The sequence below is a fragment of the Salmo salar genome, chromosome ssa12 (assembly GCF_905237065.1).
Source record: "Salmo salar chromosome ssa12, Ssal_v3.1, whole genome shotgun sequence".
Taxonomy (NCBI): domain Eukaryota; kingdom Metazoa; phylum Chordata; class Actinopteri; order Salmoniformes; family Salmonidae; genus Salmo; species Salmo salar.
In genome coordinates this window covers 987,880-1,010,000 of record NC_059453.1, presented here as the reverse complement: position 1 = coordinate 1,010,000, position 22,121 = coordinate 987,880, and the positions used below count along the sequence as shown (strand labels likewise).

Here is a 22,121-nt window from a genome sequence, read left to right as displayed (position 1 = left end):
CATCACTACTGCTATAACCTGGGAGAATAGACACACAGTGGTTATAACCCTGACCCACCTAACAGGTCCTTATGTCAACATCACTACTGCTATAACCTGGGAGAATAGACACACAGTGGTTATAACCCTGACTCATCTAACAGGTCCTTATGTCAACATCACTACTGCTATAACCTGGGAGAATAGACACACAGTGGTTATAACCCTGACCCATCTAACAGGTCCTGATGTCAACATCACTACTGCTATCACCTGGAGAATATAGTCGGTACTCTGTCTGCCTGTCCTATAGTCTGTAGTCTATAGTCTGTAGACTGTACTGTGTGTAGTCTATAGTCTGTAGACTGTACTGTGTGTAGTCTACCTTCTGAGCCTGGGCTATAGTCTGTAGACTGTCCTGTGTGTAGTCTACCTTCTGAGCCTGGGCTATAATCTTCCGAACCACTTCCTTGATGTGCGTTTGACCATCAGCCGGTGGCTGCGTGTGCACGTTGACCCGCGTCACTCCTCTGTACGACGCGGCGTCGGGCCAGCCCAGATCCAGGTCGGGTATAGAACCTTCAGAGCGGTCGGGCCAGTACTGTAACGACAGCGGTCCGTTTCCTCCGTCGTACTCCTTCGCGGACGGGTCGTTCGCTCCCGCCTCGTTCCCGGGCCGGTAGACCACCACGGTGCCCTCCAGCCGTAAGGTCTCCGGTTCGGACAGGAAGTGTCGTAGATCGTGGTCACTGAGGTAGCTGTTGAAGGCATCTCGTCCACCGGTTAGCAGAACCTCTAAAGCGAGACGTTGGTCCTCGCTGTAGAAAAACTCTGGTTTGGACTCGGTCACACGCCAGTTGATGTGATGCTCATCTAGACACTGTACCTGAGACAGAGCCATGGCCTCTACACTTGATCAATACCTGACTGATCAAATCCCGGACGGATCAATAATATATAACGCAATAAATATTACAGAGCGGAGTGTTACTGAAGAACATGACGGGTTAAATCACCCGGGAGATTTTTTTAATCAAAACCTTTTTTCTCCGAAAGAGTTCAACTGTCTCATGTTGTATTGGTATCCGTGTTTCCCACGACGTGTTCCCATAAAACACTAAATAAATACAACTTTTCTCCTGAAAAACCCGACAGAAACCCGAGACAGACCGACGGGTTATTAATCGGTAGCACCATATAAAGTACCGGCTCGTCCAAAAGGGAGTCGGGTGCGTCTCGTCGTGTTGTAAAAACACACCACACTACACAATACAATAGAGCGGAAGTAAATTGTTCCAGACTGAATGTGAAATGTCTCTCTGTGAGATTATCACGGGTTAATCTCCCAGTGGAGACTCAAAAAAAAAACATCTTCATGTACAAACACGCAGACACAGGTAAACCCGGGATAAATCCTCCGCCACGCCACGCCCGTCACACATGACCGCTCCAAGTCCCCGGTCCGGGATGTGTTTTAGTCTGAGTCAGACAGCAGCTGTTCTTTAATCCAACCGGATGTGGACGTCGGTAACTTGTTCAACTATTCTGATGATGAGACTCTTTTTTTTTTAAACAAGTCTCGTCTGTCTGCGGTTTTAAAAAACTTTTACAGGGAAAATAAACTCTTCTTGTCCTTTCTTTATTTCTTTATTTTTTATTTCTCTCGGTTTTTATTTGACTGGAAACGAAACACTTCCTAGATCCCCGTTCCGTTCCGTTCCTCCAGAAAACGGGTGAAAGTTGAATCAGTTTCGAGATAAAACTCTTGTTCGTTGTTTCTTCCAGAAGTGGTGTTTTCCCTTTTATAAACCAAAATCCCCCCAAAAATGTTCCGAATATAAAACGACCGGATAAATAACCGCTAATGATCCCCGAAATCGCGGAGAATCTCTAACGTGTCTGTCTGTAACGGAAGCTGTCCTCACCGGGGGACTGAAGGGCGGAGTGTCCGGTTAGAGAACCTAGAAACACCATTACCCGGCCGTCTGGGTCGTGGCTAGAAGGGATCCAGTTTTTAGTCAGAATTTACTTTAATGTAGCAGGTTACGCCTCGATCACACCGACTGTGTTCTTTTCGTTTCGATACACCACAAGTACATTCATTTCCTATGTAACGCTGCGTTTGCCTTGCAGAGTTGCGTCGCAGATGCAGTTGGGGACCCGTTCTTTGTGGTGCGTACGTTAGATTTATCGGACATGCGCTTCAAAACGGTTTGACAGAAACGGTAGCAGAAGGTGAATGTGCACAAATAGGTTAGGATAATGAACATGGCAGGTTAGGATAATGAACATGGCAGGTTAAGGTTAGGATAATGAACATGGCAGGTTAGGATAATTAACATGGCAGGTTAGGATAATGAACATGGCAGGTTAGGATAATGAAAATGGCAGTTTAGGATAATGAACATGGCAGGTTAGGATAATGAACATGGCAGGTTAAGGTTAGGATAATGAACATGGCAGGTTAGGATAATGAACATGGCAGGTTAGGATAATGAACATGGCAGGTTAAGGTTAGGATAATGAACATGGCAGGTTAGGATAATTAACATGGAAGGTTAGGATAATGAACATGGCAGGTTAGGATAATGAACATGGCAGGTTAGGATAATGAACATGGCAGGTTAGGATAATTAACATGGCAGGTTAGGATAATGAACATGGCAGGTTAGGATAATGAAAATGGCAGTTTAGGATAATGAACATGGCAGGTTAGGATAATGAACATGGCAGGTTAGGATAATGAACATGGCAGGTTAGGATAATGAACATGGCAGGTTAGGATAATGAAAATGGCAGGTTAGGATAATGAACATGGCAGGTTAGGATAATGAACATGGAAAGTTAGGATAATGAACATGGCAGGTTATGATAATGAACATGGCAGGTTAGGATAATGAACATGGCAGGTTATGATAATGAACATGGCAGGTTAGGATAATGAACATGGCAGGTTGGGATAATGAACATGGCAGGTTAGAATAATGAAAATCAGCCAGTCTGTCCTGTCTGTCCTGTTCTGAATAACAGTAGATAACATCAGCCAGTCTGTCCTGTCTGTCCTGTTCTGAATAACAGTAGATAACATCAGCCAGTCTGTCCTGTCTGTCCTGTTCTGAATAACGGTAGATAACATCAGCCAGTCTGTCCTGTCTGTCCTGTTCTGAATAACAGTAGATAACATCAGCCGGTCTGTCCTGTCTGTCTGTCTGTCCTGTTCTGAATAACTGTAGATAACATCAGCAGGTCTGTCCTGTCTGTCCGTTTCTGAATAACAGTAGATAACATCAGCCAGTCTGTCCTGTCTGTCCTGTTCTGAATAACAGTAGATAACATCAGCTGGTCTGTCCTGTCTGTCCTGTTCTGAATAACAGTAGATAACAACAGCCAGTCTGTCCTGTCTGTCCTGTTCTGAATAACAGTAGATAACATCAGCCAGTCTGTCCTGTCTGTCCTGTTCTAAATAACAGTAGATAACATCAGCCAGTCTGTCCTGTTCTGAATAACATTAGATAACATCAGCCAGTCTGTCCTGTCTGTCCTGTTCTGAATAACAGTAGATAACATCAGCCGGTCTGTCCTGTCTGTCCTGTTCGTCTGTCCTGTTCTGAATAACTGTAGATAACATCAGCCAGTCTGTCCTGTCTGTCCTGTTCTGAATAACAGTAGATATCATCAGCCAGTCTGTCCTGTCTGTCCTGTTCTCAATAACAGTAGATAACATCAGCCGGTCTGTCCTGTCTGTCCTGTTCTGAATAACAGTAGATAACATCAGCCAGTCTGTCCTGTCTGTCCTGTTCTGAATAACAGTAGATAACATCAGCCAGTCTGTCCTGTTCTGAATAACAGTAGATAACATCAACCGGTCTGTCCTGTCTGTCCTGTTCTGAATAACAGTAGATAACATCAGCCAGTCTGTCCTGTCTGTCCTGTTCTGAATAACAGTAGATAACATCAGCCAGTCTGTCCAGTCTGTCCTGTTCTGAATAACAGTAGATAACATCAACCGGTCTGTCCTGTCTGTCCTGTTCTGAATAACAGTAGATAACATCAGCCAGTCTGTCCAGTCTGTCCTGTTCTGAATAACAGTAGATAACATCAACCGGTCTGTCCTGTCTGTCTGTCCTGTTCTGAATAACAGTAGATAACATCAGCTGGTCTGTCCTGTCTGTCTGTCCTGTTCTGTTCTGAATAACAGTAGATAACATCAGCTGGTCTGTCCTGTCTGTCTGTCCTGTTCTGAATAAGAGTAGATAACATCAGCCAGTCTGTCCTGTCTGTCCTGTTCTGAATAACAGTAGATAACATCAGCCAGTCTGTCCTGTCTGTCCTGTTCTGAATAACAGTAGATAACATCAGCCGGTCTGTCCTGTCTGTCCTGTTCTGAATAACAGTAGATAACATCATCCGGTCTATCCTGTCTGTCCTGTTCGTCTGTCCTGTTCTGAATAACAGTAGATAAAATCAGCCGGTCTGTCCTGTCTGTCCTGTTCTGAATAACAGTAGATAACATCAGCCAGTCTGTCCTGTCTGTCCTGTTCTGAATAACAGTAGATAACATCAGCCAGTCTGTCCTGTTCTGAATAACAGTAGATAACATCAACCGGTCTGTCCTGTCTGTCCTGTTCTGAATAACAGTAGATAACATCAGCAAGTCTGTCCTGTCTGTCCTGTTCTGAATAACAGTAGATAACATCAGCCGGTCTGTCCTGTCTGTCCTGTTCTGAATAACAGTAGATAACATCAGCCGGTCTGTCCTGTCTGTCCTGTTCGTCTGTCCTGTTCTGAATAACTGTAGATAACATCAGCCAGTCAGTCTGTCCTGTCTGTCCTGTTCTGAATAACAGTAGATAACATCAGCCAGTCAGTCTGTCCTGTCTGTCCTGTTCTGATTAACAGTAGATAACATCAGCTGGTCTGTCCTGTCTGTCCTGTTCTTTATAACAGTAGATAACATCATCCTGTCTGTCCTGTTCTGAATAACAGTAGATAACAACAGCCAGTCTGTCCTGTCTGTCCTGTTCTGAATAACAGTAGATAACATCCGCCAGTCTGTCCTGTCTGTCCTGTCCTGTTCTGAATAACAGTAGATAACATCAGCCAGTCAGTCTGTCCTGTCTGTCCTGTTCTGAATAACAGTAGATAACATCAGCCAGTCAGTCTGTCCTGTCTGTCCTGTTCTGAATAACAGTAGATAACATCAGCTGGTCTGTCCTGTCTGTCCTGTTCTGAATAACAGTAGATAACATCATCCTGTCTGTCCTGTTCTGAATAACAGTAGATAACAACAGCCAGTCTGTCCTGTCTGTCCTGTTCTGAATAACAGTAGATAACATCAGCCGGTCTGTCCTGTCTGTCCTGTTCTGAATAACAGTAGATAACATCATCCTGTCTGTCCTGTTCTGAATAACAGTAGATAACAACAGCCAGTCTGTCCTGTCTGTCCTGTTCTGAATAACAGTAGATAACATCAGCCGGTCTGTCCTGTCTGTCCTGTTCTGAATAACAGTAGATAACATCAGCTGGTCTGTCCTGTCTGTCTGTCCTGTTCTGTTCTGAATAACAGTAGATAACATCAGCTGGTCTGTCCTGTCTGTCTGTCCTGTTCTGAATAAGAGTAGATAACATCAGCCAGTCTGTCCTGTCTGTCCTGTTCTGAATAACAGTAGATAACATCAGCCAGTCTGTCCTGTCTGTCCTGTTCTGAGTAACAGTAGATAACATCAGCCGGTCTGTCCTGTCTGTCCTGTTCTGAATAACAGTAGTTAACATCAGCCAGTCTGTCCTGTTCTGAATAACAGTAGATAACATCAGCCAGTCTGTCCTGTCTGTCCTGTTCTGAATAACAGTAGATAACATCAGCCGGTCTGTCTTGTCTGTCCTGTTCTGAATAACAGTAGATAACATCAGCCGGTCTGTCCTGTCTGTGCTGTTCTGAAAAACAGTAGATAACATCAGCCAGTCTGTCCTGTCTGTCCTGTTCTGAATAACAGTAGATAACATCAGCCAGTCTGTCCTGTTCTGAATAACAGTAGATAACATCAGCCAGTCTGTCCTGTCTGTCCTGTTCTGAATAACAGTAGATAACATCAGCCAGTCTGTCCTGTTCTGAATAACAGTAGATAACATCAACCGGTCTGTCCTGTCTGTCCTGTTCTGAATAACAGTAGATAACATCAGCCGGTCTGTCCTATCTGTCCTGTTCGTCTGTCCTGTTCTGAATAACGGTAGATAACATCAGCCAGTCTGTCCTGTCTGTCCTGTTCTGAATAACAGTAGATAACATCAGCCAGTCTGTCCTGTCTGTCCTGTTCTGAATAACAGTAGATAACAACAGCCAGTCAGTCCTGTCTGTCCTGTTCTGAATAACAGTAGATAACATCAGCCAGTCTGTCCTGTCTGTCCTCTTCTAAATAACAGTAGATAACATCAGCAAGTCTGTCCTGTCTGTCCTGTTCTGAATAACAGTAGATAACATCAGCCGGTCTGTCCTGTCTGTCCTATTCTGAATAACAGTAGATAACATCAGCCGGTCTGTCCTGTCTGTCCTGTTCTGAATAACTGTAGATAACATCAGCCGGTCTGTCCTGTTCGTCTGTCCTGTTCTGAATAACAGTAGATAACATCAACTGGTCTGTCCTGTCTGTCCTGTTCTTAATAACAGTAGATAACATCAGCCAGTCTGTCCTGTCTGTCCTGTCCTGTTCTGAATAACAGTAGATAACATCAGCCAGTCAGTCTGTGCTGTCTGTCCTGTTCTGAATAAGAGTAGATAACATCAGCCAGTCAGTCTGTCCTGTCTGTCCTGTTCTGAATAACAGTAGATAACATCAGCTGGTCTGTCCTGTCTGTCCTGTTCTGAATAACAGTAGATAACATCATCCTGTCTGTCCTGTTCTGAATAACAGTAGATAACAACAGCCAGTCAGTCCTGTCTGTCCTGTTCTGAATAACAGTAGATAACATCCGCCAGTCTGTCCTGTCTGTCCTGTTCTGAATAACATTAGATAACATCAGCCGGTCTGTCCTGTCTGTCCTGTTCTGAATAACAGTAGATAACATCAGCCGGTCTGTCCTATCTGTCCAGTTCGTCTGTCCTGTTCTGAATAACTGTAGATAACATCAGCCAGTCTGTCCTGTCTGTCCTGTTCTGAATAACAGTAGATAACATCAGCCAGTCTGTCCTGTTCTGAATAACAGTAGATAACATCAGCCAGTCTGTCCTGTCTGTCCTGTTCTGAATAACATTAGATAACATCAGCCGGTCTGTCCTGTCTGTCCTGTTCTGAATAACAGTAGATAACATCAGCCGGTCTGTCCTATCTGTCCTGTTCGTCTGTCCTGTTCTGAATAACGGTAGATAACATCAGCCAGTCTGTCCTGTCTGTCCTGTTCTGAATAACAGTAGATAACATCAGCCAGTCTGTCCTGTCTGTCCTGTTCTGAATAACAGTAGATAACAACAGCCAGTCAGTCCTGTCTGTCCTGTTCTGAATAACAGTAGATAACATCAGCCAGTCTGTCCTGTCTGTCCTCTTCTAAATAACAGTAGATAACATCAGCCAGTCTGTCCTGTTCTGAATAACAGTAGATAACATCAGCCAGTCTGTCCTGTCTGTCCTGTTCTGAATAACATTAGATAACATCAGCCGGTCTGTCCAGTCTGTCCTGTTCTGAATAACAGTAGATAACATCAGCCGGTCTGTCCTATCTGTCCAGTTCGTCTGTCCTGTTCTGAATAACTGTAGATAACATCAGCCAGTCTGTCCTGTCTGTCCTGTTCTGAATAACAGTATATAACATCAGCCAGTCTGTCCTGTTCTGAATAACAGTAGATAACATCAGCCAGTCTGTCCTGTCTGTCCTGTTCTGAATAACATTAGATAACATCAGCCGGTCTGTCCTGTCTGTCCTGTTCTGAATAACAGTAGATAACATCAGCCGGTCTGTCCTATCTGTCCTGTTCGTCTGTCCTGTTCTGAATAACTGTAGATAACATCAGCCAGTCTGTCCTGTCTGTCCTGTTCTGAATAACAGTAGATAACATCAGCCAGTCTGTCCTGTCTGTCCTGTTCTGAATAACAGTAGATAACATCAGCCCGGTCTGTCCTGTCTGTCCTGTTCTGAATAACAGTAGATAACATCAGCCGGTCTGTCCTGTCTGTCCTGTTCGTCTGTCCTGTTCTGAATAACTGTAGATAACATCAGCCAGTCTGTCCTGTCTGTCCTGTTCTGAATAACAGTAGACAACATCAGCCAGTCTGTCCTGTTCTGAATAACAGTAGATAACATCAACCGGTCTGTCCTGTCTGTCATGTTCTGAATAACAGTAGATAACATCAGCCAGTCTGTCCTGTCTGTCCTGTCCTGTTCTGAATAACAGTAGATAACATCAGCCAGTCAGTCTGTCCTGTTTGTCCTGTTCTGAATAACAGTAGATAACATCAGCCAGTCAGACTGTCCTGTCTGTCCTGTTCTGAATAACAGTAGATAACATCAGCTGGTCTGTCCTGTCTGTCCTGTTCTGAATAACAGTAGATAACATCAGCCGGTCTGTCCTGTCTGTCTGTCATGTTCTGAATAACAGTAGATAACATCAGCCGGTCTGTCCTGTCTGTCCTGTTCTGAATAACAGTAGATAACATCAGCCAGTCTGTCCTGTCTGTCCTGTTCTGAATAACAGTAGATAACATCAGCCGGTCTATCCTGTCTGTCCTGTTCGTCTGTCCTGTTCTGAATAACAGTAGATAAAATCAGCCGGTCTGTCCTGTCTGTCCTGTTCTGAATAACAGTAGATAACATCAGCCTGTCTGTCCTGTTCTGAATAACAGTAGATAACATCAGCCAGTCTGTCCTGTCTGTCCTGTTCTGAATAACAGTAGATAACATCAGCCAGTCTGTCCTGTCTGTCCTGTTCTGTTCTGAATAACAGTAGATAACATCAGCCAGTCTCTCCTGTTCTGAATAACAGTAGATAACATCAGCCAGTCTGTCCTGTCTGTCCTGTTCTGAATAACAGTAAATAACATCAGCCAGTCTGTCCTGTTCTGAATAACAGTAGATAACATCAACCGGTCTGTCCTGTCTGTCCTGTTCTGAATAACAGTAGATAACATCAGCCAGTCTGTCCTGTCTGTTTTGTTCTGAATAACAGTAGATAACACCAGCCGGTCTGTCCTGTCTGTCCTGTTCTGAATAACAGTAGATAACATCAGCCGGTCTGTCCTGTCTGTCCTGTTCGTCTAGCCTGTTCTGAATAACTGTAGATAACATCAGCCAGTCAGTCTGTCCTGTCTGTCCTGTTCTGAATAACAGTAGATAACATCAGCCAGTCAGTCTGTCCTGTCTGTCCTGTTCTGATTAACAGTAGATAACATCAGCTGGTCTGTCCTGTCTGTCCTGTTCTGAATAACAGTAGATAACATCATCCTGTCTGTCCTGTTCTGAATAACAGTAGATAACAACAGCCAGTCTGTCCTGTCTGTCCTGTTCTGAATAACAGTAGATAACATCCGCCAGTCTGTCCTGTCTGTCCTGTCCTGTTCTGAATAACAGTAGATAACATCAGCCAGTCAGTCTGTCCTGTCTGTCCTGTTCTGAATAACAGTAGATAACATCAGCCAGTCAGTCTGTCCTGTCTGTCCTGTTCTGAATAACAGTAGATAACATCAGCTGGTCTGTCCTGTCTGTCCTGTTCTGAATAACAGTAGATAACATCAGCCAGTCAGTCTGTCCTGTCTGTCCTGTTCTGAATAACAGTAGATAACATCAGCCGGTCTATCCTGTCTGTCCTGTTCGTCTGTCCTTTTCTGAATAACAGTAGATAAAATCAGCCGGTCTGTCCTGTCTGTCCTGTTCTGAATAACAGTAGATAACATCAGCCTGTCTGTCCTGTTCTGAATAACAGTAGATAACATCAGCCAGTCTGTCCTGTCTGTCCTGTCCTGTTCTGAATAACAGTAGATAACATCAGCCAGTCAGTCTGTCCTGTTTGTCCTGTTCTGAATAACAGTAGATAACATCAGCCAGTCAGTCTGTCCTGTCTGTCCTGTTCTGAATAACAGTAGATAACATCAGCCAGTCAGACTGTCCTGTCTGTCCTGTTCTGAATAACAGTAGATAACATCAGCTGGTCTGTCCTGTCTGTCCTGTTCTGAATAACAGTAGATAACATCAGCCGGTCTGTCCTGTCTGTCTGTCATGTTCTGAATAACAGTAGATAACATCAGCCGGTCTGTCCTGTCTGTCCTGTTCTGAATAACAGTAGATAACATCAGCCAGTCTGTCCTGTCTGTCCTGTTCTGAATAACAGTAGATAACATCAGCCGGTCTATCCTGTCTGTCCTGTTCGTCTGTCCTGTTCTGAATAACAGTAGATAAAATCAGCCGGTCTGTCCTGTCTGTCCTGTTCTGAATAACAGTAGATAACATCAGCCTGTCTGTCCTGTTCTGAATAACAGTAGATAACATCAGCCAGTCTGTCCTGTCTGTCCTGTTCTGAATAACAGTAGATAACATCAGCCAGTCTGTCCTGTCTGTCCTGTTCTGTTCTGAATAACAGTAGATAACATCAGCCAGTCTCTCCTGTTCTGAATAACAGTAGATAACATCAGCCAGTCTGTCCTGTCTGTCCTGTTCTGAATAACAGTAAATAACATCAGCCAGTCTGTCCTGTTCTGAATAACAGTAGATAACATCAACCGGTCTGTCCTGTCTGTCCTGTTCTGAATAACAGTAGATAACATCAGCCAGTCTGTCCTGTCTGTTTTGTTCTGAATAACAGTAGATAACACCAGCCGGTCTGTCCTGTCTGTCCTGTTCTGAATAACAGTAGATAACATCAGCCGGTCTGTCCTGTCTGTCCTGTTCGTCTAGCCTGTTCTGAATAACTGTAGATAACATCAGCCAGTCAGTCTGTCCTGTCTGTCCTGTTCTGAATAACAGTAGATAACATCAGCCAGTCAGTCTGTCCTGTCTGTCCTGTTCTGATTAACAGTAGATAACATCAGCTGGTCTGTCCTGTCTGTCCTGTTCTGAATAACAGTAGATAACATCATCCTGTCTGTCCTGTTCTGAATAACAGTAGATAACAACAGCCAGTCTGTCCTGTCTGTCCTGTTCTGAATAACAGTAGATAACATCCGCCAGTCTGTCCTGTCTGTCCTGTCCTGTTCTGAATAACAGTAGATAACATCAGCCAGTCAGTCTGTCCTGTCTGTCCTGTTCTGAATAACAGTAGATAACATCAGCCAGTCAGTCTGTCCTGTCTGTCCTGTTCTGAATAACAGTAGATAACATCAGCTGGTCTGTCCTGTCTGTCCTGTTCTGAATAACAGTAGATAACATCAGCCAGTCAGTCTGTCCTGTCAGTCCTGTTCTGAATAACAGTAGATAACATCAGCCGGTCTATCCTGTCTGTCCTGTTCGTCTGTCCTTTTCTGAATAACAGTAGATAAAATCAGCCGGTCTGTCCTGTCTGTCCTGTTCTGAATAACAGTAGATAACATCAGCCTGTCTGTCCTGTTCTGAATAACAGTAGATAACATCAGCCAGTCTGTCCTGTCTGTCCTGTTCTGAATAACAGTAGATAACATCAGCCAGTCTGTCCTGTCTGTCCTGTTCTGTTCTGAATAACAGTAGATAACATCAGCCAGTCTCTCCTGTTCTGAATAACAGTAGATAACATCAGCCAGTCTGTCCTGTCTGTCCTGTTCTGAATAACAGTAGATAACATCAGCCAGTCTGTCCTGTCTGTCCTGTTCTGTTCTGAATAACAGTAGATAACATCAGCCAGTCTCTCCTGTTCTGAATAACAGTAGATAACATCAGCCAGTCTCTCCTGTTCTGAATAACAGTAGATAACATCAGCCAGTCTGTCCTGTCTGTCCTGTTCTGAATAACAGTAAATAACATCAGCCAGTCTGTCCTGTTCTGAATAACAGTAGATAACATGAACCGGTCTGTCCTGTCTGTCCTGTTCTGAATAACAGTAGATAACATCAGCCAGTCTGTCCTGTCTGTCCTGTTCTGAATAACAGTAGATAACACCAGCCGGTCTGTCCTGTCTGTCCTGTTCTGAATAACAGTAGATAACATCAGCCGGTCTGTCCTGTCTGTCCTGTTCGTCTGTCCTGTTCTGAATAACTGTAGATAACATCAGCCAGTCAGTCTGTCCTGTCTGTCCTGTTCTGAATAACAGTAGATAACATCAGCCAGTCAGTCTGTCCTGTCTGTCCTGTTCTGATTAACAGTAGATAACATCAGCTGGTCTGTCCTGTCTGTCCTGTTCTGAATAACAGTAGATAACATCATCCTGTCTGTCCTGTTCTGAATAACAGTAGATAACAACAGCCAGTCTGTCCTGTCTGTCCTGTTCTGAATAACAGTAGATAACATCAGTCAGTCTGTCCTGTCTGTCCTGTTCTGAATAACAGTAGATAACATCCGCCAGTCTGTCCTGTCTGTCCTGTCCTGTTCTGAATAACAGTAGATAACATCAGCCGGTCTGTCCTGTTCTGAATAACAGTAGATAACATCAGCCAGTCAGTCTGTCCTGTCTGTCCTGTTCTGAATAACAGTAGATAACATCAGCCAGTCAGTCTGTCCTGTCTGTCCTGTTCTGAATAACAGTAGATAACATCAGCCAGTCAGTCTGTCCTGTCTGTCCTGTTCTGAATAACAGTAGATAACATCAGCTGGTCTGTCCTGTCTGTCCTGTTCTGAATAACAGTAGATAACATCATCCTGTCTGTCCTGTTCTGAATAACAGTAGATAACAACAGCCAGTCTGTCCTGTCTGTCCTGTTCTGAATAACAGTAGATAACAACAGCCGGTCTGTCCTGTCTGTCCTGTTCTGAATAACAGTAGATAACATCAGCCGGTCTATCCTGTCTGTCCTGTTCGTCTGTCCTTTTCTGAATAACAGTAGATAAAATCAGCCGGTCTGTCCTGTCTGTCCTGTTCTGAATAACAGTAGATAACATCAGCCTGTCTGTCCTGTTCTGAATAACAGTAGATAACATCAGCCAGTCTGTCCTGTCTGTCCTGTTCTGAATAACAGTAGATAACATCAGCCAGTCTGTCCTGTCTGTCCTGTTCTGTTCTGAATAACAGTAGATAACATCAGCCAGTCTCTCCTGTTCTGAATAACAGTAGATAACATCAGCCAGTCTGTCCTGTCTGTCCTGTTCTGAATAACAGTAGATAACATCAGCCAGTCTGTCCTGTCTGTCCTGTTCTGTTCTGAATAACAGTAGATAACATCAGCCAGTCTCTCCTGTTCTGAATAACAGTAGATAACATCAGCCAGTCTCTCCTGTTCTGAATAACAGTAGATAACATCAGCCAGTCTGTCCTGTCTGTCCTGTTCTGAATAACAGTAAATAACATCAGCCAGTCTGTCCTGTTCTGAATAACAGTAGATAACATCAACCGGTCTGTCCTGTCTGTCCTGTTCTGAATAACAGTAGATAACATCAGCCAGTCTGTCCTGTCTGTCCTGTTCTGAATAACAGTAGATAACACCAGCCGGTCTGTCCTGTCTGTCCTGTTCTGAATAACAGTAGATAACATCAGCCGGTCTGTCCTGTCTGTCCTGTTCGTCTGTCCTGTTCTGAATAACTGTACATAACATCAGCCAGTCAGTCTGTCCTGTCTGTCCTGTTCTGAATAACAGTAGATAACATCAGCCAGTCAGTCTGTCCTGTCTGTCCTGTTCTGATTAACAGTAGATAACATCAGCTGGTCTGTCCTGTCTGTCCTGTTCTGAATAACAGTAGATAACATCATCCTGTCTGTCCTGTTCTGAATAACAGTAGATAACAACAGCCAGTCTGTCCTGTCTGTCCTGTTCTGAATAACAGTAGATAACATCAGTCAGTCTGTCCTGTCTGTCCTGTTCTGAATAACAGTAGATAACATCCGCCAGTCTGTCCTGTCTGTCCTGTCCTGTTCTGAATAACAGTAGATAACATCAGCCGGTCTGTCCTGTTCTGAATAACAGTAGATAACATCAGCCAGTCAGTCTGTCCTGTCTGTCCTGTTCTGAATAACAGTAGATAACATCAGCCAGTCAGTCTGTCCTGTCTGTCCTGTTCTGAATAACAGTAGATAACATCAGCCAGTCAGTCTGTCCTGTCTGTCCTGTTCTGAATAACAGTAGATAACATCAGCTGGTCTGTCCTGTCTGTCCTGTTCTGAATAACAGTAGATAACATCATCCTGTCTGTCCTGTTCTGAATAACAGTAGATAACAACAGCCAGTCTGTCCTGTCTGTCCTGTTCTGAATAACAGTAGATAACAACAGCCGGTCTGTCCTGTCTGTCCTGTTCTGAATAACAGTAGATAACATCAGCCTGTCTGTCCTGTTCTGAATAACAGTAGATAACATCAGCCAGTCTGTCCTGTCTGTCCTGTTCTAAATAACAGTAGATAACATCAGCCAGTCTGTCCTGTTCTGAATAACAGTAGATAACATCAGCCGGTCTGTCCTGTCTGTCCTGTTCGTCTGTCCTGTTCTGAATAACTGTAGATAACATCAGCCAGTCTGTCCTGTCTGTCCTGTTCTGAATAACAGTAGATATCATCAGCCAGTCTGTCCTGTCTGTCCTGTTCTGAATAACAGTAGATAACATCAGCCGGTCTGTCCTGTCTGTCCTGTTCTGAATAACAGTAGATTACATCAGCCGGTCTGTCCTGTCTGTCCTGTTCTTCTGTCCTGTTCTGAATAACTGTAGATAACATCAGCCAGTCTGTCCTGTCTGTCCTGTTCTGAATAACAGTAGATAACATCAGCCAGTCTGTCCTGTTCTGAATAACAGTAGATAACATCAACCGGTCTGTCCTGTCTGTCATGTTCTGAATAACAGTAGATAACATCAGCCAGTCTGTCCTGTCTGTCCTGTCCTGTTCTGAATAACAGTAGATAACATCAGCTAGTCAGTCTGTCCTGTCTGTACTGTTCTGAATAACAGTAGATAACATCAGCCAGTCAGTCTGTCCTGTCTGTCCTGTTCTGAATAACAGTAGATAACATCAGCTGGTCTGTCCTGTCTGTCCTGTTCTGAATAACAGTAGATAACATCAGCTGGTCTGTCCTGTCTGTCTGTCCTGTTCTGTTCTGAATAACAGTAGATAACATCAGCTGGTCTGTCCTGTCTGTCTGTCCTGTTCTGAATAACAGTAGATAACATCAGCCAGTCTGTCCTTGTCTGTCCTGTTCTGAATAACAGTAGATAACATCAGCCAGTCTGTCCTGTCTGTCCTGTTCTGAATAACAGTAGATAACATCAGCCAGTCTGTCCTGTCTGTCCTGTTCTGAATAACAGTAGATAACATCAGCCAGTCTGTCCTGTCTGTCCTGTTCTGAATAACAGTAGATAACATCAGCCAGTCTGTCCTGTCTGTCCTGTTCTGAATAACAGTAGATAACATCAGCCAGTCTGTCCTTGTCTGTCCTGTTCTGAATAACAGTAGATAACATCAGCCAGTCTGTCCTGTCTGTCCTGTTCTGAATAACAGTAGATAACATCAGACAGTCTGTCCTGTCTGTCCTGTTCTGAATAACAGTAGATAACATCAGCCAGTCTGTCCTGTCTGTCCTGTTCTGAATAACAGTAGATAACATCAGCCAGTCTGTCCTGTTCTGAATAACAGTAGATAACATCAGCCAGTCTGTCCTGTCTGTCCTGTTCTGAATAACAGTAGATAACATCAGCCGGTCTGTCCTGTCTGTCCTGTTCTGAATAACAGTAGATAACATCAGCCGGTCTGTCCTGTCTGTCCTGTTCGTCTGTCCTGTTCTGAATAACTGTAGATAACATCAGCCAGTCAGTCTGTGCTGTCTGTCCTGTTCTGAATAACAGTAGATAACATCAGCCAGTCAGTCTGTCCTGTCTGTCCTGTTCTGATTAACAGTAGATAACATCAGCTGGTCTGTCCTGTCTGTCCTGTTCTTTATAACAGTAGATAACATCATCCTGTCTGTCCTGTTCTGAATAACAGTAGATAACAACAGCCAGTCTGTCCTGTCTGTCCTGTTCTGAATAACAGTAGATAACATCCGCCAGTCTGTCCTGTCTGTCCTGTCCTGTTCTGAATAACAGTAGATAACATCAGCCAGTCAGTCTGTCCTGTCTGTCCTGTTCTGAATAACAGTAGATAACATCAGCCAGTCAGTCTGTCCTGTCTGTCCTGTTCTGAATAACAGTAGATAACATCAGCTGGTCTGTCCTGTCTGTCCTGTTCTGAATAACAGTAGATAACATCATCCTGTCTGTCCTGTTCTGAATAACAGTAGATAACAACAGCCAGTCTGTCCTGTCTGTCCTGTTCTGAATAACAGTAGATAACATCAGCCGGTCTGTCCTGTCTGTCCTGTTCTGAATAACAGTAGATAACATCATCCTGTCTGTCCTGTTCTGAATAACAGTAGATAACAACAGCCAGTCTGTCCTGTCTGTCCTGTTCTGAATAACAGTAGATAACATCAGCCGGTCTGTCCTGTCTGTCCTGTTCTGAATAACAGTAGATAACATCAGCTGGTCTGTCCTGTCTGTCTGTCCTGTTCTGTTCTGAATAACAGTAGATAACATCAGCTGGTCTGTCCTGTCTGTCTGTCCTGTTCTGAATAAGAGTAGATAACATCAGCCAGTCTGTCCTGTCTGTCCTGTTCTGAATAACAGTAGATAACATCAGCCAGTCTGTCCTGTCTGTCCTGTTCTGAGTAACAGTAGATAACATCAGCCGGTCTGTCCTGTCTGTCCTGTTCTGAATAACAGTAGTTAACATCAGCCAGTCTGTCCTGTTCTGAATAACAGTAGATAACATCAGCCAGTCTGTCCTGTCTGTCCTGTTCTGAATAACGGTAGATAACATCAGCCGGTCTGTCTTGTCTGTCCTGTTCTGAATAACAGTAGATAACATCAGCCGGTCTGTCCTTTCTGTCCTGTTCGTCTGTCCTGTTCTGAATAACTGTAGATAACATCAGCCAGTCTGTCCTGTCTGTCCTGTTCTGAATAACAGTAGATAACATCAGCCAGTCTGTCCTGTCTGTCCTGTTCTGAATAACAGTAGATAACATCAGCCAGTCTGTCCTGTTCTGAATAACAGTAGATAACATCAACCGGTCTGTCCTGTCTGTCCTGTTCTGAATAACAGTAGATAACATCAGCAAGTCTGTCCTGTCTGTCCTGTTCTGAATAACAGTAGATAACATCAGCCGGTCTGTCCTGTCTGTCCTATTCTGAATAACAGTAGATAACATCAGCCGGTCTGTCCTGTCTGTCCTGTTCTGAATAACTGTAGATAACATCAGCCGGTCTGTCCTGTCTGTCCTGTTCGTCTGTCCTGTTCTGAATAACAGTAGATAACATCAACTGGTCTGTCCTGTCTGTCCTGTTCTTAATAACAGTAGATAACATCAGCCAGTCTGTCCTGTCTGTCCTGTCCTGTTCTGAATAACAGTAGATAACATCAGCCAGTCAGTCTGTGCTGTCTGTCCTGTTCTGAATAAGAGTAGATAACATCAGCCAGTCAGTCTGTCCTGTCTGTCCTGTTCTGAATAACAGTAGATAACATCAGCTGGTCTGTCCTGTCTGTCCTGTTCTGAATAACAGTAGATAACATCATCCTGTCTGTCCTGTTCTGAATAACAGTAGATAACAACAGCTAGTCAGTCCTGTCTGTCCTGTTCTGAATAACAGTAGATAACATCCGCCAGTCTGTCCTGTCTGTCCTGTTCTGAATAACATTAGATAACATCAGCCGGTCTGTCCTGTCTGTCCTGTTCTGAATAACAGTAGATAACATCAGCCGGTCTGTCCTATCTGTCCAGTTCGTCTGTCCTGTTCTGAATAACTGTAGATAACATCAGCCAGTCTGTCCTGTCTGTCCTGTTCTGAATAACAGTAGATAACATCAGCCAGTCTGTCCTGTTCTGAATAACAGTAGATAACATCAGCCAGTCTGTCCTGTCTGTCCTGTTCTGAATAACATTAGATAACATCAGCCGGTCTGTCCTGTCTGTCCTGTTCTGAATAACAGTAGATAACATCAGCCGGTCTGTCCTATCTGTCCTGTTCGTCTGTCCTGTTCTGAATAACGGTAGATAACATCAGCCAGTCTGTCCTGTCTGTCCTGTTCTGAATAACAGTAGATAACATCAGCCAGTCTGTCCTGTCTGTCCTGTTCTGAATAACAGTAGATAACAACAGCCAGTCAGTCCTGTCTGTCCTGTTCTGAATAACAGTAGATAACATCAGCCAGTCTGTCCTGTCTGTCCTCTTCTAAATAACAGTAGATAACATCAGCCAGTCTGTCCTGTTCTGAATAACAGTAGATAACATCAGCCAGTCTGTCCTGTCTGTCCTGTTCTGAATAACATTAGATAACATCAGCCGGTCTGTCCAGTCTGTCCTGTTCTGAATAACAGTAGATAACATCAGCCGGTCTGTCCTATCTGTCCAGTTCGTCTGTCCTGTTCTGAATAACTGTAGATAACATCAGCCAGTCTGTCCTGTCTGTCCTGTTCTGAATAACAGTATATAACATCAGCCAGTCTGTCCTGTTCTGAATAACAGTAGATAACATCAGCCAGTCTGTCCTGTCTGTCCTGTTCTGAATAACATTAGATAACATCAGCCGGTCTGTCCTGTCTGTCCTGTTCTGAATAACAGTAGATAACATCAGCCGGTCTGTCCTATCTGTCCTGTTCGTCTGTCCTGTTCTGAATAACTGTAGATAACATCAGCCAGTCTGTCCTGTCTGTCCTGTTCTGAATAACAGTAGATAACATCAGCCAGTCTGTCCTGTCTGTCCTGTTCTGAATAACAGTAGATAACATCAGCCGGTCTGTCCTGTCTGTCCTGTTCTGAATAACAGTAGATAACATCAGCCGGTCTGTCCTGTCTGTCCTGTTCGTCTGTCCTGTTCTGAATAACTGTAGATAACATCAGCCAGTCTGTCCTGTCTGTCCTGTTCTGAATAACAGTAGACAACATCAGCCAGTCTGTCCTGTTCTGAATAACAGTAGATAACATCAACCGGTCTGTCCTGTCTGTCATGTTCTGAATAACAGTAGATAACATCAGCCAGTCTGTCCTGTCTGTCCTGTCCTGTTCTGAATAACAGTAGATAACATCAGCCAGTCAGTCTGTCCTGTTTGTCCTGTTCTGAATAACAGTAGATAACATCAGCCAGTCAGACTGTCCTGTCTGTCCTGTTCTGAATAACAGTAGATAACATCAGCTGGTCTGTCCTGTCTGTCCTGTTCTGAATAACAGTAGATAACATCAGCCGGTCTGTCCTGTCTGTCTGTCATGTTCTGAATAACAGTAGATAACATCAGCCGGTCTGTCCTGTCTGTCCTGTTCTGAATAACAGTAGATAACATCAGCCAGTCTGTCCTGTCTGTCCTGTTCTGAATAACAGTAGATAACATCAGCCGGTCTATCCTGTCTGTCCTGTTCGTCTGTCCTGTTCTGAATAACAGTAGATAAAATCAGCCGGTCTCTCCTGTCTGTCCTGTTCTGAATAACAGTAGATAACATCAGCCTGTCTGTCCTGTTCTGAATAACAGTAGATAACATCAGCCAGTCTGTCCTGTCTGTCCTGTTCTGAATAACAGTAGATAACATCAGCCAGTCTGTCCTGTCTGTCCTGTTCTGTTCTGAATAACAGTAGATAACATCAGCCAGTCTCTCCTGTTCTGAATAACAGTAGATAACATCAGCCAGTCTGTCCTGTCTGTCCTGTTCTGAATAACAGTAAATAACATCAGCCAGTCTGTCCTGTTCTGAATAACAGTAGATAACATCAACCGGTCTGTCCTGTCTGTCCTGTTCTGAATAACAGTAGATAACATCAGCCAGTCTGTCCTGTCTGTCTTGTTCTGAATAACAGTAGATAACACCAGCCGGTCTGTCCTGTCTGTCCTGTTCTGAATAACAGTAGATAACATCAGCCGGTCTGTCCTGTCTGTCCTGTTCGTCTGTCCTGTTCTGAATAACTGTAGATAACATCAGCCAGTCAGTCTGTCCTGTCTGTCCTGTTCTGAATAACAGTAGATAACATCAGCCAGTCAGTCTGTCCTGTCTGTCCTGTTCTGATTAACAGTAGATAACATCAGCTGGTCTGTCCTGTCTGTCCTGTTCTGAATAACAGTAGATAACATCATCCTGTCTGTCCTGTTCTGAATAACAGTAGATAACAACAGCCAGTCTGTCCTGTCTGTCCTGTTCTGAATAACAGTAGATAACATCCGCCAGTCTGTCCTGTCTGTCCTGTCCTGTTCTGAATAACAGTAGATAACATCAGCCAGTCAGTCTGTCCTGTCTGTCCTGTTCTGAATAACAGTAGATATCATCAGCCAGTCAGTCTGTCCTGTCTGTCCTGTTCTGAATAACAGTAGATAACATCAGCTGGTCTGTCCTGTCTGTCCTGTTCTGAATAACAGTAGATAACATCAGCCAGTCAGTCTGTCCTGTCTGTCCTGTTCTGAATAACAGTAGATAACATCAGCCGGTCTATCCTGTCTGTCCTGTTCGTCTGTCCTTTTCTGAATAACAGTAGATAAAATCAGCCGGTCTGTCCTGTCTGTCCTGTTCTGAATAACAGTAGATAACATCAGCCTGTCTGTCCTGTTCTGAATAACAGTAGATAACATCAGCCAGTCTGTCCTGTCTGTCCTGTTCTGAATAACAGTAGATAACATCAGCCAGTCTGTCCTGTCTGTCCTGTTCTGTTCTGAATAACAGTAGATAACATCAGCCAGTCTCTCCTGTTCTGAATAACAGTAGATAACATCAGCCAGTCTGTCCTGTCTGTCCTGTTCTGAATAACAGTAAATAACATCAGCCAGTCTGTCCTGTTCTGAATAACAGTAGATAACATCAACCGGTCTGTCCTGTCTGTCCTGTTCTGAATAACAGTAGATAACATCAGCCAGTCTGTCCTGTCTGTCCTGTTCTGAATAACAGTAGATAACACCAGCCGGTCTGTCCTGTCTGTCCTGTTCTGAATAACAGTAGATAACATCAGCCGGTCTGTCCTGTCTGTCCTGTTCGTCTGTCCTGTTCTGAATAACTGTAGATAACATCAGCCAGTCAGTCTGTCCTGTCTGTCCTGTTCTGAATAACAGTAGATAACATAAGCCAGTCAGTCTGTCTTGTCTGTCCTGTTCTGATTAACAGTAGATAACATCAGCTGGTCTGTCCTGTCTGTCCTGTTCTGAATAACAGTAGATAACATCATCCTGTCTGTCCTGTTCTGAATAACAGTAGATAACAACAGCCAGTCTGTCCTGTCTGTCCTGTTCTGAATAACAGTAGATAACATCAGTCAGTCTGTCCTGTCTGTCCTGTTCTGAATAACAGTAGATAACATCCGCCAGTCTGTCCTGTCTGTCCTGTCCTGTTCTGAATAACAGTAGATAACATCAGCCGGTCTGTCCTGTTCTGAATAACAGTAGATAACATCAGCCAGTCAGTCTGTCCTGTCTGTCCTGTTCTGAATAACAGTAGATAACATCAGCCAGTCTGTCCTGTCTGTCCTGTTCTGTTCTGAATAACAGTAGATAACATCAGCCAGTCTCTCCTGTTCTGAATAACAGTAGATAACATCAGCCAGTCTGTCCTGTCTGTCCTGTTCTGAATAACAGTAAATAACATCAGCCAGTCTGTCCTGTTCTGAATAACAGTAGATAACATCAACCGGTCTGTCCTGTCTGTCCTGTTCTGAATAACAGTAGATAACATCAGCCAGTCTGTCCTGTCTGTTTTGTTCTGAATAACAGTAGATAACACCAGCCGGTCTGTCCTGTCTGTCCTGTTCTGAATAACAGTAGATAACATCAGCCGGTCTGTCCTGTCTGTCCTGTTCGTCTAGCCTGTTCTGAATAACTGTAGATAACATCAGCCAGTCAGTCTGTCCTGTCTGTCCTGTTCTGAATAACAGTAGATAACATCAGCCAGTCAGTCTGTCCTGTCTGTCCTGTTCTGATTAACAGTAGATAACATCAGCTGGTCTGTCCTGTCTGTCCTGTTCTGAATAACAGTAGATAACATCATCCTGTCTGTCCTGTTCTGAATAACAGTAGATAACAACAGCCAGTCTGTCCTGTCTGTCCTGTTCTGAATAACAGTA

General features: G+C 43.9%; 2 protein-coding genes across 7 annotated transcripts in view; one reads left to right on the top strand and one right to left on the bottom strand.

The window, feature by feature from the left end:
- The window catches only part of LOC106591573 (protein FAM83G), a 146,390-nt gene extending 144,465 nt beyond the window's left edge, over positions 1-1,925 (bottom strand). Inside the window, exon 1 of one of the 2 annotated variants that reach the window (XM_045690469.1) lies at positions 365-1,925. In XM_045690469.1, the coding sequence (XP_045546425.1) occupies positions 365-880 (516 nt within the window). In that variant the 5' untranslated portion in view covers positions 881-1,925. The remainder of the gene's footprint in view (positions 1-364) is intronic. The other variant, XM_045690470.1, reaches the window with a different exon arrangement.
- Positions 1-22,121, top strand: part of slc5a10 (solute carrier family 5 member 10) — a 525,088-nt gene that overhangs the window by 244,015 nt on the left and 258,952 nt on the right. The window lies entirely within an intron of this gene.